The sequence below is a fragment of the Sciurus carolinensis genome, chromosome 4 (genome assembly GCF_902686445.1).
Source record: "Sciurus carolinensis chromosome 4, mSciCar1.2, whole genome shotgun sequence".
In the NCBI taxonomy this organism is placed as follows: Eukaryota; Metazoa; Chordata; class Mammalia; order Rodentia; family Sciuridae; genus Sciurus; species Sciurus carolinensis.
In genome coordinates, this window is record NC_062216.1 from 167,498,835 (window position 1) to 167,511,261 (window position 12,427).

The 12,427-nt window shown below is 46.0% G+C and overlaps 1 protein-coding gene across 7 annotated transcripts in view; it reads right to left on the reverse strand.

The window, feature by feature from the left end:
* The window catches only part of Fam227a (family with sequence similarity 227 member A), a 76,995-nt gene that overhangs the window by 20,355 nt on the left and 44,213 nt on the right, over positions 1–12,427 (reverse strand). For all 7 annotated transcript variants that reach the window (XM_047551357.1, XM_047551356.1, XM_047551355.1 and 4 more), the window contains 2 exons: positions 11,781–11,888; positions 10,217–10,293 (listed from right to left, as the gene is read on the reverse strand). In XM_047551357.1, the coding sequence (XP_047407313.1) occupies positions 10,217–10,293; positions 11,781–11,888 (185 nt within the window). The remainder of the gene's footprint in view (positions 1–10,216; positions 10,294–11,780; positions 11,889–12,427) is intronic.

Genomic DNA, 12,427 nt, shown 5'->3' on the forward strand with positions numbered 1-12,427 from the left:
GCCCTGCCCCATGGTTTATCAGTCACTCGACACACCCCCTTCCCTAGCTCTTCTTTGAGCCACTGCTAATGTGCCTAGCAGTCACTGACACCGAGTCCCTGCCTTGAGGTGCTCCCAGTCTAGCAGCAGGTTACAGCAGGTAACACTCAGTATAGAAGGTAGCCCATATTTGTCAGGGAATATAAATTAGGATCATGTTTGGGGCGTGAGTGACAGAGACCCAGAATTCCAGTGGGTCAAACTAGGTAGAAATTGATCTCCTACATAAAAGTCTGAAGGTCAGCAACCCTGGGTTCACACGGTATTTCTCCTGTGCTGAGGCCTCAGGGACTCTGACTTCCAGCTCACAGTTCCACTTTTCCTAAGATGGGACTTTTGTTCTCAGCGTCCACGATGGCAGCTACAGTGCCAGTCATCACATTCACATTCCAGGCAGTAGGATGTAAGGGGCAAAGAGATGAAGGATTTAAATGAGTTGCTTTTTAAAGAAAGGGTTCCAGAAACTGTCACATGGTACATTTGCCTACATCTCATTAAGTTGGTTACATGGCTACACATAGATGTGGCGGAGACTAGGAAGCACAGCCCTTATCCTGGTTGTGTCCATGCCCAGTTAAAACTCAGAAGTACTCCTTTATAGATGAGGAGGACAGCAGATCTCGGGAAGCCAAGCCCAGTCTGACACAGGCTACGAGGGGACCAGAGTCAGAGCGGGAATTCTGGGTTGCGGGTGAGGAGTGCCGGAGGGCTCCCAAGAGAGAAGACACTTGTTTTATGTTTTTGAGGACGAGTAGGAGTTTGGTGGTGTCTGACAGATGGCCCACTGAGTGGTGCACAAGCGGTCTGCCAGCCTTGGTCTGCTTTGCTGTTAAATAGCGCGATGTCTGAACGGGCAGGAGAAAGTCAGAGGACTCCCCACACCGTGCAGCCATGCACCCAGCAGCCACACGTTCCGGTGTTGAGGTTGTCACCAGATCTGTTACACACTCCCGGGGCTCAATGAGGCCTCAGCACTCATCCTTTTTCTTCTTCTTTTTTTTTCTTTTTGGTACCGAAGATTGGACCCAGGGGTGCTCTCTCACTGAGCCACATCCCAGCCTTTTTTATTTTTTCTTTTCAGACAGGGTCTCATTAAGTTGCTTAGGACCTTGCTAAGTTGCTGAGACTGGCTTTGAACTTGTGACCCTCCTGCCTCAGCCTCAGCAGCCTGAGTCAATGGGATTACAGGTGAGCGCCACCACACCCGGCTCAACACTCATGGGTTTTTTGGTACTGGGGATTGAACCCAGGGGTGCTTAACCACTGAGCCACATCCCCAGCCCTTTTAAAAGCATTTTATTTAGAGACAGGGTCTTGCCAAGTTGTGTAGGGTCTCGCTAAGTGCTGAGGCTGACTTTGAACTCATGATCCTCCTGCCTCCACCTCCCGAGCTGCTGGGATTACAGGTGTGTGCCATCACTCCCAGCTTCAGCACTCATTCTTAACAGGCCTGTAACAGTCTCTAGAAGAGCAGAGAACAGCACAAGGAGATGAGCTTGAGAGCAAGTTAGCAGATCCTCCGTTAGGTGGAGAATCCGCAGGATGATGTGCGAAACAGCTCAATGGCCTGGGACAAGTCATTCACCTCTCAGCGTCTATTTCTTCCTTTATCAAGCAAAGGTAAGGTTACTGATTACCCACCTTGTGGGGCTGTCGTAAGGACCAAGAGGCTACAGGCAAAGAGAGCCTGCAGTGCTGGACTCTCCATAACCACCACGCACTTCCACTTACAAATAAAGTACTTTCCCACCCATTGTTTCATGCTGTGACCAGTTGCCACCCATGTGTGGGTGAGGCAAGGTGGCCATGGGTAGGATTGGGGGTAAGACTGCCCCCGCCACGGCACAGAGAAGACAGGGCTGATTTACCTCATTTGGTCACCTGGCAGCCTAGCTCCAGCACACTGAGGGCTCAGGTGATGGGGTCAGAGGAGCAGGGGAACCTGTCTGGATCCATCATGAGATACAACCAGGGATGCTATGGGTGCCAGAGAGAGGAGGGGCTGTGCAGACCTGGAGCTAGAGGTGTGAGAACAAGCTGGAGGAATTTAGGTCAGCATTGTTAATGAACCTCACTGTACCCATGCTCTGGAACTTTGGGAAATTCTGGTTAAAATTACAAAACAAGATGGGCACAGTAGTGTGCGCCTGTGATCCCTGCAATTCAGAAGGCTGAGGCAGGAGGACTGCAAGTTCAAGGTCAGCCTCAGTAATTTAGTGAGACCTGTCTCAAAATAAAAAATAAAAAGGGCTGGGGATGTGGTTCAGTGGTAGAGCACCCCTGGATTCAGTCCCAATACCAGGGGTAAAAAAAATCATGAAACATTCTCACAGGACATGCCTAGACAACAACTTATGGGATGTTATTTATCCCCAAATTGAATCTATAAAAGTTGATATCAGTTGTAATGCTCAGTTTGCAGATAAGAATATGGAGGCAGACCAATATCCTTGATGAATATAGATGCAAAAATCCTTAACAAAATACTGGCAAACTGTATCCAAAAACATATTAAGAAAATTGTGCACCACGATCAAGTGGGGTTCATTCCTGGAATGCAAGGATGGTTTAACATCCATAAATTAATAAACATAATCCATCATGTCAATAGACTTAAGGATAAGAATCATATGGTTATTTCAATTGATGCTGAAAAAGCACTTGACAAAATACAACACCCCTTCATGCTCAAAACACTAGAAAAAATAGGGATAATAGAAACATACCTGAACATTGTAAAGGCTATTTATGCTAAGCCCACAGCCAACATCATTCATAATGGAGAAAAACTGAAACCATTCCCTTTAAAAATGGGAACAAGACAGGGATGTTCTCTTTCACCACTTCTATTCAACATTGTCCTCGAAATACTAGCCAGAACAATTAGACAGACTAAAGAAATTAAAGGGATATGAATAGGAAAAGAGGAACTTAAGCTGTCACTATTTGCTGATGACATGATTCTATATTTAGAGGATCCAAAAAACTACTCCAGAAAACTTCTAGACCTCATCAATGAATTCAGCAAAATAACAGGTTATAAAATCAACATGCATAAATCTAAAGCATTTTTATACACAAGCGATGAAACATCTGAAAGGGAAATGAGGAAAACAACTCCATTTGCAATAGCCTCCAAAAAAATAAAATACTTGGGAATCAATCTAACCAAAGATGTAAAAGATCTCTACAATGAAAACTACAAAACATTGAAGAAAGAAATTGAGGAAGACCTTAGAGATGGAAAGATCTCCCATGTTCTTGGATAGGCAGAATTAGTATGGCCAAAATGGCCATACTACCAAAAGTGCTATACAGATTCAATGCAATTCCAATTAAAATCCCAATGATGTACCTTACAGAAATAGAGCAAGCAATCATGAAGTTCATTTGGAAGAATAAGAAACTCAGAATAGCTAAAGCAATCCTTAGCAGGAAGAGTGAAGCAGGGATATTGGCCATTCAGCTCTAGGCTTCACTCTCCTGCTTAGGAACCCCAGGTTGCTCTGCTGTACAGGGGATGAAGATCCCTAGGGAGAAGGACTGGCTCCTGAATACCTGGAAATGCCTGCTGCATGAGAGGTACATGACAGGGAGCTTCCAGTTTCCAGCAGGCATCTCAGGATGGAATTTGCCCCACCTAAAGATGGAAGCTTCCACTTCTGGGATAATCCAAGATGGCCATACTTGCTTACAAGAACTGTTGACATTCAAGGATGTGGCCATTGATTTCAGTGAAGAGGAGTGGAAATGCCTTCAACCATCTCAACAAAACTTATATAGAGATGTGATGCTAGAGAATTACAGAAACTTGGTCTTCCTGGGTATGCATAACTTCCCTTCACAATTTTTAATTAATTATGATTATTTAATTTTCTTCCCTTGATGAATATCTTCTGGGAACTTCTCTATAAGAATGTGTTTCAGATTTGCACTTTCAAGAAAAACAGGGCACTTTTGTTATAAACAAAATATGAATTACATTCCTTTTAGTCTTTAATCTCTACCTTTCTTGTTATGTTATATTCCTTCACTCTAGAAAATGATACTGAGAGTAATTCAGTGATATAAAATATTGTGGCCTACACTTATAAGAAGACATAGTTGAGAGGTGCAAAGTTTAAGGAAGAACCAAACTTTAAAATATTGATGGAGAAGTTATCTAGCAGAAAAGATTTTTCAGAAGCTTCATTTTATTTCTTCTGTTATCATTGATTATGAACTGTCCTATGTTTATCATGTTTTAAATTGTTTAAAATCTTCTGTGTGTCTACAGTGATTTCCCAGTTCATTTAAATTAACCACCCAACTCCCCTTTGATAGTTAGTGGCAGCATGATCTAAAATATTTTCTGTTATTTGTGGGTCTCCAGTTGATAAGGTGCACATTTTTGGAAAATTCTAGGTCAACGCATTTTAATACATCAATATCCTAAAGTAGTTAATATTATTCATTAAAATTCACTTACATGTGCTCTTTATAAATAAATATTTGTTATGGATTTTCTGTGAAATGAAAGTCAAGTTTCACAATAAGTACTCTTTTGTGGCATGTAGTGATAGTTGAAGATTGTAGTTATATGAAAGCATTTGTAAATAACATATCTATGGTTTGTTAAATTTTCTTTTCCTTTATTCTTTCATTTTATAGACTACATTTCATGTTGTAGGAAACTACATATAACACTGTTTTATCTTTGTCTATATTTTATGAATATATGACAATTTCCATTAGACAGGTAGATCAATGGTACAGAATAGAGGACATGGACACAAACCCAAATAAATATAATTTTCTCATACTAGACACCATTTGACCCAGCTATCCCACTCCTTGGCCTATACCCAAAGGACTTAAAATCAGCATACTACAGAGATGCAGCCACATCAATGTTCATAGCTGCTCAATTCACAATAGCCATATTATGGAACCAACCTAGATGCCCTTCAATTGATGAATGGATAAAGAAACTGTGGTATATATATATACAATGGAATATTACTCAGCCATAAAGAATAATAAAATTATGGCATTTGCAAATGGATGAAATTGGAGAATATCATGCTAAGTGAGATAAGCCAATCTCAAAAGACCAAAGGACAAATGATCTTGCTGATAAGCGGATGATGACACATAGTGGGGGGTGGGAGGGGGGCAAGAATGGAGAAAGGAGGAACTGTATAGAGGGAAAAGAGGGGTGGGAGGGGTGGGGGGAAGGAAAAAATAACAGAACGAATTAAACACCATTACCCTATGTAAATGTATGATTACACAAATGGTATGTCTTTACTTCATGTACAAACAGAAACAACATGTATTCCATTTGTTTACAATAAAAATAAATTTTAAAAAAGACAAAAAAAAAAAAACATGGAGGCAGAGGTTTGGGTTGTGGCTCAGAAACAACATGCATTCCATTTGTTTACAATAAAAATAAATTTTAAAAAAGACAAAAAAAAAAAAAAAACATGGAGGCAGAGGTTTGGGTTGTGGCTCAGTGGTGGAGCACTTGCCTAGTCTATGTGACACCTGGGGTTAAAAACTCAGCACCACATAAAGATAAGTAAATAAAATAAAGGTATAGTGTCCATCTACAACTAAAAAAAAAAAAAAAAAAACTTTAAATCTCGTTAGTTAAAAAAAAAAAGAACATGGGCTTCTTCAACCGCCCTCTGCTGCAGCCAAGGTGCTGGAACGGCTGGGGCCTGTCTAGCAAGGCTAACTGAACCTACCTATGTGCATTTCCTGCCTTTTGTCTCACTTCCTGTCCCTGCCTCTTTTTTAAGAGTCCTGCTCATCTTCAGGGATTCTGAAGAGGAAACTTTTGAAAAAATTAAATTTCTTCCACCTTTCTTCAAAGCTGACTTTGAATAAAATCTATTTTCCTACCAATTTGAATATTGAGCTGCATGCTAGCCTCAGTCTTCCCCCCTGGGGGGTTTTAGAGCTCATGGGTACCCCTAAGACCCCTGAGTCCTCCTTACAGAGACAGCGTCTCACTGCCCTCTGTAAGATTCACTAAGCAAATGAGTGACCCAGTCTCTAACCAGTAGGAGCCCTAACCTACAGCTGAGCCTTGCAGCAGGGCCCAGATTTACAGTTAGATAGTTTTTCATTCCTGTCAAATCCCCAACACTCAAATAAGAGAAGGGCAGACTTCAGGTCAGTCTTAGAGAAACTGCAACTCACTTCTCTGAATTATGAACTCTTAGACTGTCGCCACTGAAAAGCATATTTTGAATACTGACCGCTATTCCCTTGAGTAGACAGGACAGTGTGTCTTCCCAAGTCAAGAGAAGCTCTGCCTACCACAGGATTCAATCCCCGCTCCATCCTGGTTGGCCATTAAAGCTTTAGCTGTGTTCAAGTTTCCAGAGTGTTCTATCATTTGTGTTTCTGGGGCAGAAAATGGAATCTCTTCGCTGAGCTCCTGAAATAACTGTCAGAAGGTTTTACATATTTCAGTACAAAGCAAATGCGTTTGTTTCTGGCAGTTGTGACAGGCAGCGCCCAAACATTGAATAATATTTTGATCTTGGTCTCTGAGTGACAACTGTCCCCAAGCAGCACCTGTTCCATCTGTACTTTGGGGAGCTGACATTTATAGAGCCCCATCACATGCTAAGTGCAGGGCCAAGAGCTTTGCAGATGAGTAGATGATCTCATTCATCAAGTCCAGAAACGTTTGCTAAGCGCCTTCTTTGTGCTGGGCCTGTCCTCAGAGATAGAGGCGAGGACAGCAACGGAGGACACAGAGAGCCAGAGTTTCTACATTTTAAGGGGTGGTTCTAAACAATACCTAAACCCTCGGAAGCATGGAAGATGGACAAGCACCGTGCAGAGGAGGGAAGTGGGTCGAGGGACAGTTTAGGGGCAGGGGAGTCGGGGCCAGTCTAGACAGGACAGTGACTGTGGAAAGGGAGCCTGAAGGACAAGGAAGAACCAGACACTCCCTCAGAAACTAGAGGAAAGCATGTTCCAGAAAAGGTGACAATGAACACAAAGTCCCGACTGAGCATATGTCTGGGGTGTCCAAGGGGCAGAGGAACATCCAATGGGCTGAAGGTCAGCTACTGATGGAGGGAATGCCCTGGTGGCTGATTCTGCAAGACATTTCAAGTCCGTGGAACAAGACTGGATCTTATTCCAAGGGCAATGAAGAAGCTGTTAGAAGTTTTAAGCATGGAATGGCCCCACCTGGTGTCTGTCTGTGAAAGGTCCTGGTTGCCGTGTGGAGACTAGTCTGGAGCCTAGTCTTATTTGTAAATAAGAGCCCAGGCGGCAGCTCCTATAGTCAGCCAGGGAGACTAGGGGCTGGAGTTGGGGTTCTCCTCACTTAGATGCCCCTGGTGGGGCCAAGAGGGCAGCTGGAAAGCCCACTGGAGAGTTCTGAGAGAGGCCAGGGAAGGGAAGGTCTGGATGGCACTAGCACATGAAAGGTGTTTGAAGCCACCAGACCAATTGAGGTCACTAAGCGAAAACAAATTAATACAGCAGGGAAGGGGACCCAGGACAAAGCAGACCAGCAGGACAGGGAGTCAGCAGAGATGACCGAGAATGGGCAGCCAGTGACAAAAGAAGGCCCTGGCAACCGTGTGACAACATAGAATCAAGAAAGTAAGAAACTCTTTTTACATAGCTGGGGCTCAAACCCAGGCCTTGTGCATGTTGGGTACCACTGAGCTAAACTGCCTGTAGAACCAAGGAATGGCCGTTGGTACAGGCACTATGGAAAACAATATATGGGGGGGGTCCTTAAAAAACTAAACATAAGGCTGGGGGTGTAGCTGAAAGAGAGAGAGAGAGAGTGAGCACTTGCACAAGGCTCTGGGTTCAAGCTCCAGTACCACGAAAAGAAAAGAAACTAAAAGTGGATCTACCATATGATCCAGCTACCCACTTCTGGGTACATATCCAAGGAAGTAAAATCTGCACATCAAAGAGGTGCCCACACTCCCAGGTTTATTGCAGCTCTGTTCACAGCAGCTAAGACACAGAAACAACCCAGGGGCCCATCTGTGGATGAGTGGATAAAGAAAAAGGGATATGGACACTCAAGGCAGCATTATTTAGCCAGGAAGAGGAAGGAAATCCTGTTGCTTGGAGCCAAATGGATGGAACTGGAGGTCACTACATAAGTGAAAGAAGCCAGACACAGAATGAAAAACATGTTCTCCCTTGCATGTGGAAGCTGAAAAGAAAAGAAAGGTCCACCCATCTGAATGCAGGACAGTGCTTCCTGGAGACCAGGCAGGGCGGGGCAGTGGGATGGAGGTTGGATAACTGGTAGCAGAACAGTTAGAAGGAAGGAGTTCTGGCATTGGGCAGCACAGTGGGGTCACTACAGTTCACATGAACCTATTTCCTGAAGCTCAGGAAGAGAGGGGCTCAAAGGCTCCACACCAGAAGAAAGATGAGGAAACAGAAACGCTAATCACCCTGATATGGGAACGCTGTACGCATGCGCGGAGGTGTCACACTGGACTTCATTGATATGTTCAGTAATTATGTGTTAATTTAAAAATGTGATTTAAAGAAAAGAGAGTGGGCGTGCCCTACCCTGGGAAACCCTCTGGAGGGCTGCTGGGTTCGAGCACATTGTGTCCCCCTAGGTTGGTGACAGAAGCACAACGGCCAGCTCTGTTAGGACCCCAACTGGAGGCACACTTGCAAGGTGGGACAGGAGAAGTGGGTACAGATAAGTCTTTCAAGAAGTTCTGGGGTGAAGTCAGGCACAGGGGCAATCCCAGCGACTTGGGAGGCTGAGGCAGGAGGATGGTAAGTCTGAGGCCAACTTGGGCATTAGCGAGACCCTGTCTCAAAATAAAATAAAAATGGCTGGGACATGGGACAGCGATAGAGTGTCTCTGGTTTCAACCTCCAGTAACACAAAAACAAAAAGAAGAAGTGGAGGAGGAGGAGAACAAGAAGATGAAAGAATGCCCAGAAGCTGGCAAATTTTTTCTGCCAAGAGCCAGATAGTGATATTGGTTCTCTGCCAGCCGTAGGTTCTCTCTCCCAGCCCTCCACTCGGCTATTTCGGAGCGAAGGTGGTGGCAGAAGCAGATACAAGCTTGGCTGTGTGCAGTGACACTGCATTTGGAAAAGCAGCGGGTGAAAGGCCTCGTTCGCGTCCCCAGACCCTGCCCTGGACATTTGTTTTTTTCCAGCTCTCCAGGAAAAAAAGGCTGTGCGTTGTGGCATTTGATTAATTGCATCTACCAGGGCGACTTTTCTGGACCTGAACTGGGAGAAATGCTAACAAGGGCAGGTGAGATGGTGATTCACCTGGGACACCAGGACCATCAGGTCCAGAGGCCGTGTTTGTGGAGAGAGTGGAGTGTCTACGGGACCTGGAAGAGGGCCCAGAGGGTGGAGATGGGATTGGCCGGAACCAGACAGGGCCATGCAGGACAGTCCACACCAACGTGAGAGGATGTGCTCTCAGGTGTGGCGGGTGTTCTGCTGGGCTTTAAGGGGCAGTGGGGGACGGAGGCGGGCAGGGGGACAGGGACGGGCTGCCAAGGAGGTGTGGTCACCATTGCACTTTGAAAAGACTGCAGGGGCTCAAACTAGGGTGGCAGGACTGGAAAGGCAAGAATGCAGCGCTGGTGGGAGGGATGCTGAGGGGACATCGAAGGGCAGAGGAGGGCAGGCGTGGGGGATGACCAGACTGCAGGTCTACCCTGGGGACTGCTGAGGAAGAAGAGGCAGGAAGACCCTGGGTGCTGCAGCCAGGGTAGGACGATGAGCCGCTATTCTCCCCCACTGCTACCTGCCTGCCTGCCTTTCTTTTTATTTATTTGTTTTATTTATTTTTTGTGGTCCTGGGGATTGAACCCAGGGACACTGTACCACGGAGCGACACCCCCAGTCCTTTTTATTTTTAGAAGGATCTTGGTAAGTTGCCTAGGCTGGCTTCAAGCTTGCAATCCTCCTGCCTCAGCCTCCTGAGCAGCTGGCCCACTGCTATGCTTCTGTGGTGCCCCCCTACCCACCAGGCTCCACTCATCCACGGGCCATCTGGGCCTACAGGGCCCTGCACTGAGAGGATGAGGTAGACCCAGGGCAGGGGCACAGAGTGCTCTTCTGACAAAAGAGCACCGATGCTCCAGAGAACCTAAGCTTTCTGCAGCTTGGGGCTCCTGGGGGTCCCAGTCTTGGCCTCCCCCTTTACCTGAATATGGTGGGATCTCCTGCTCCAGAATGACTTCTGGGAAGTTTTCTTAGAAGTGAAGAAAGAGAAATTTCTTCCTAAGGAAGGAAAGAAGCTGTTCTTTTGTCCCTTCTGACCGTGGGATGCCAAGATGGCAGGCCAGGAGTTTGGAGATGGTCCCTCCGTGGACACCAGGGACTCTACACAAGCCACTCACACCAAACACTCACCTGAGCACGGCCTCAGGCAATCTGGAGCCTCTCTGTGCCTTCTACTTGCTGAATGACCTCAGCAAGTCACCTCACCTCTCAGATCCTGTTAAAGAGCTGGAATACTGTCTACCTTGAGCTGTTCAGCTAACTAAAGGAAATATTATCTGAAGAGTCCTGTGTGCAGGGAAGACATGCAACTCACATGGAAAATAAAAATAAAAAAGGATTGCTTCCAAAACAAAAACAAAAAAACCTGGAACCCTACAAAATCAGAATGAATAAATGTGGGATTAAATGTTTATAAAAGAAAATCTAGGGCTGTAATTCAGTGGTAGAATGTGAGCCCAGTGTGCATGTCACAAAAAATAAAAAACAACTATCAAGCTCATAACCTGTTAAATTGAATATTCATTAAAATGTCATTAAATGAGAATATAGTCACACTGGAATTTTTTTAAATGGAGACAATTACATTTAGGATTTTTTCCATGTTGAAAAATATCCCTGTGTGCGCATGCCTGCTGGGAAGCCTGTCTGCTAAGTGGGTGAATAAATGTCAATGCTCAGAGAATTGACAGGTGAGAGTGTCTGGCCTGAGTCAATGGTGGCTTTTCTAACTTCCGGACAACTCTGTGCCTGGCCCGGTGCCAAGGGTCTCGAGCCTTCTGGTCCCTGTGCCTAGGTTGGGCTAACCCAGCTGCTGGGCCTGAAGCTCACTGGGGTCTTGGACGCTGCAGCATTTGCCTCACTGGATCTCCAGAGACTGTTGCTGCTGGTCTTCCCACCACAACTGAGTCCTCCCCTTTCCCTACCTGAGACCCTCAGATCTCAGTTTAGAGCCAGTCATGACCCCATCATGGCTGCCTCTGCACTCTGTGCCGCCATCGCAGTGCCCAAACCCTGTGCCATGATTACATTATGGATGGTGACAGGGCCTCAGCTTGCCTCCACCACTGTGTCCCTTAGTGGTCAGCGCAGGGCCTGTGATATGACTGTTGAGTGAAATAAAACTAGTGACCCAAGGCAAGCTGCGCCCTGAATTTCAGTTTTCCTGACTCTGGTGTGAGGTAGAGTCAGGGTGTCAGCAGGTTGTCAAGAGGATGACAAAAAACAGACAGAGAACGGAGCATGGTGCCAGCCCCTGCAGACACCTGTTCACAGGAATCTGCTCTTGAAACTCAAGCCCTTCCCCTCCTGCCCAGCAATCGTGCTGAGTGAACTCTAACTACTGATCATAAGCACTGGCATTTCAGTTAGTTTGAGAGTCCCTGAGAGAGAATCTGGCCTGGGGACATGAATGCTCTGACTCCCCCTGCTCCGTCAAGGGTGTTGGGAGTGGCAGAGGGCAGGGGGGCCCATAACTGGTATCTTACCCTTTGTCAGTCGTTTTCTCTGTGAAATTAATTCTTCTCTCCGGAATCTCTCTGGATCCAATTCTGAGTAGTCCCAACTATTATAGCCATGGGGGCGAGGATATGTCCCTAAGAGAGTGGAGAGTGAGAGTGGACATTGGCCAAAGAGAAGAGAAGCAGACCACCCAGGACTGAGGAAGACAAAGTCTCCGAGACCCCTGCTGGACCTGGGACACAGGACTTCTAGTACATCCCACCCCAGGCTGGCCTGTGGCCTTGGAGGGGTCACTTCCTCTCTGGAGGGTCTGGGTCTTCATCTAGAAAATGGGGCCTGCTGCTGCCTACCTCCCCCACCTAATGGGTTGAGGTCAGATGACAGGTATGTGCAAACATGGAGGTGCACAGTTATCCGCTTTCCACCCATCTCCCCTGATCCGCTGGACGGTGAGCTCCCTGAGGGCATGAGCTGGGTCTTGGTCATCTCTGGCCTCCAGGGTTTCCTGCTGGACCTGGTGCTCAGCAAGTATTTGTTAAGCAGGGACTGGGGATGTAGCTCAGGGTAGAGCTTTCCTAGCATGTGCAAGACCCTGGGTTCCATCCCCTGCACTACAAAGAAATGAAAAAAGAAAAAAAATAGTCTGTTAAACATGTTATGACACTTTTAGTTA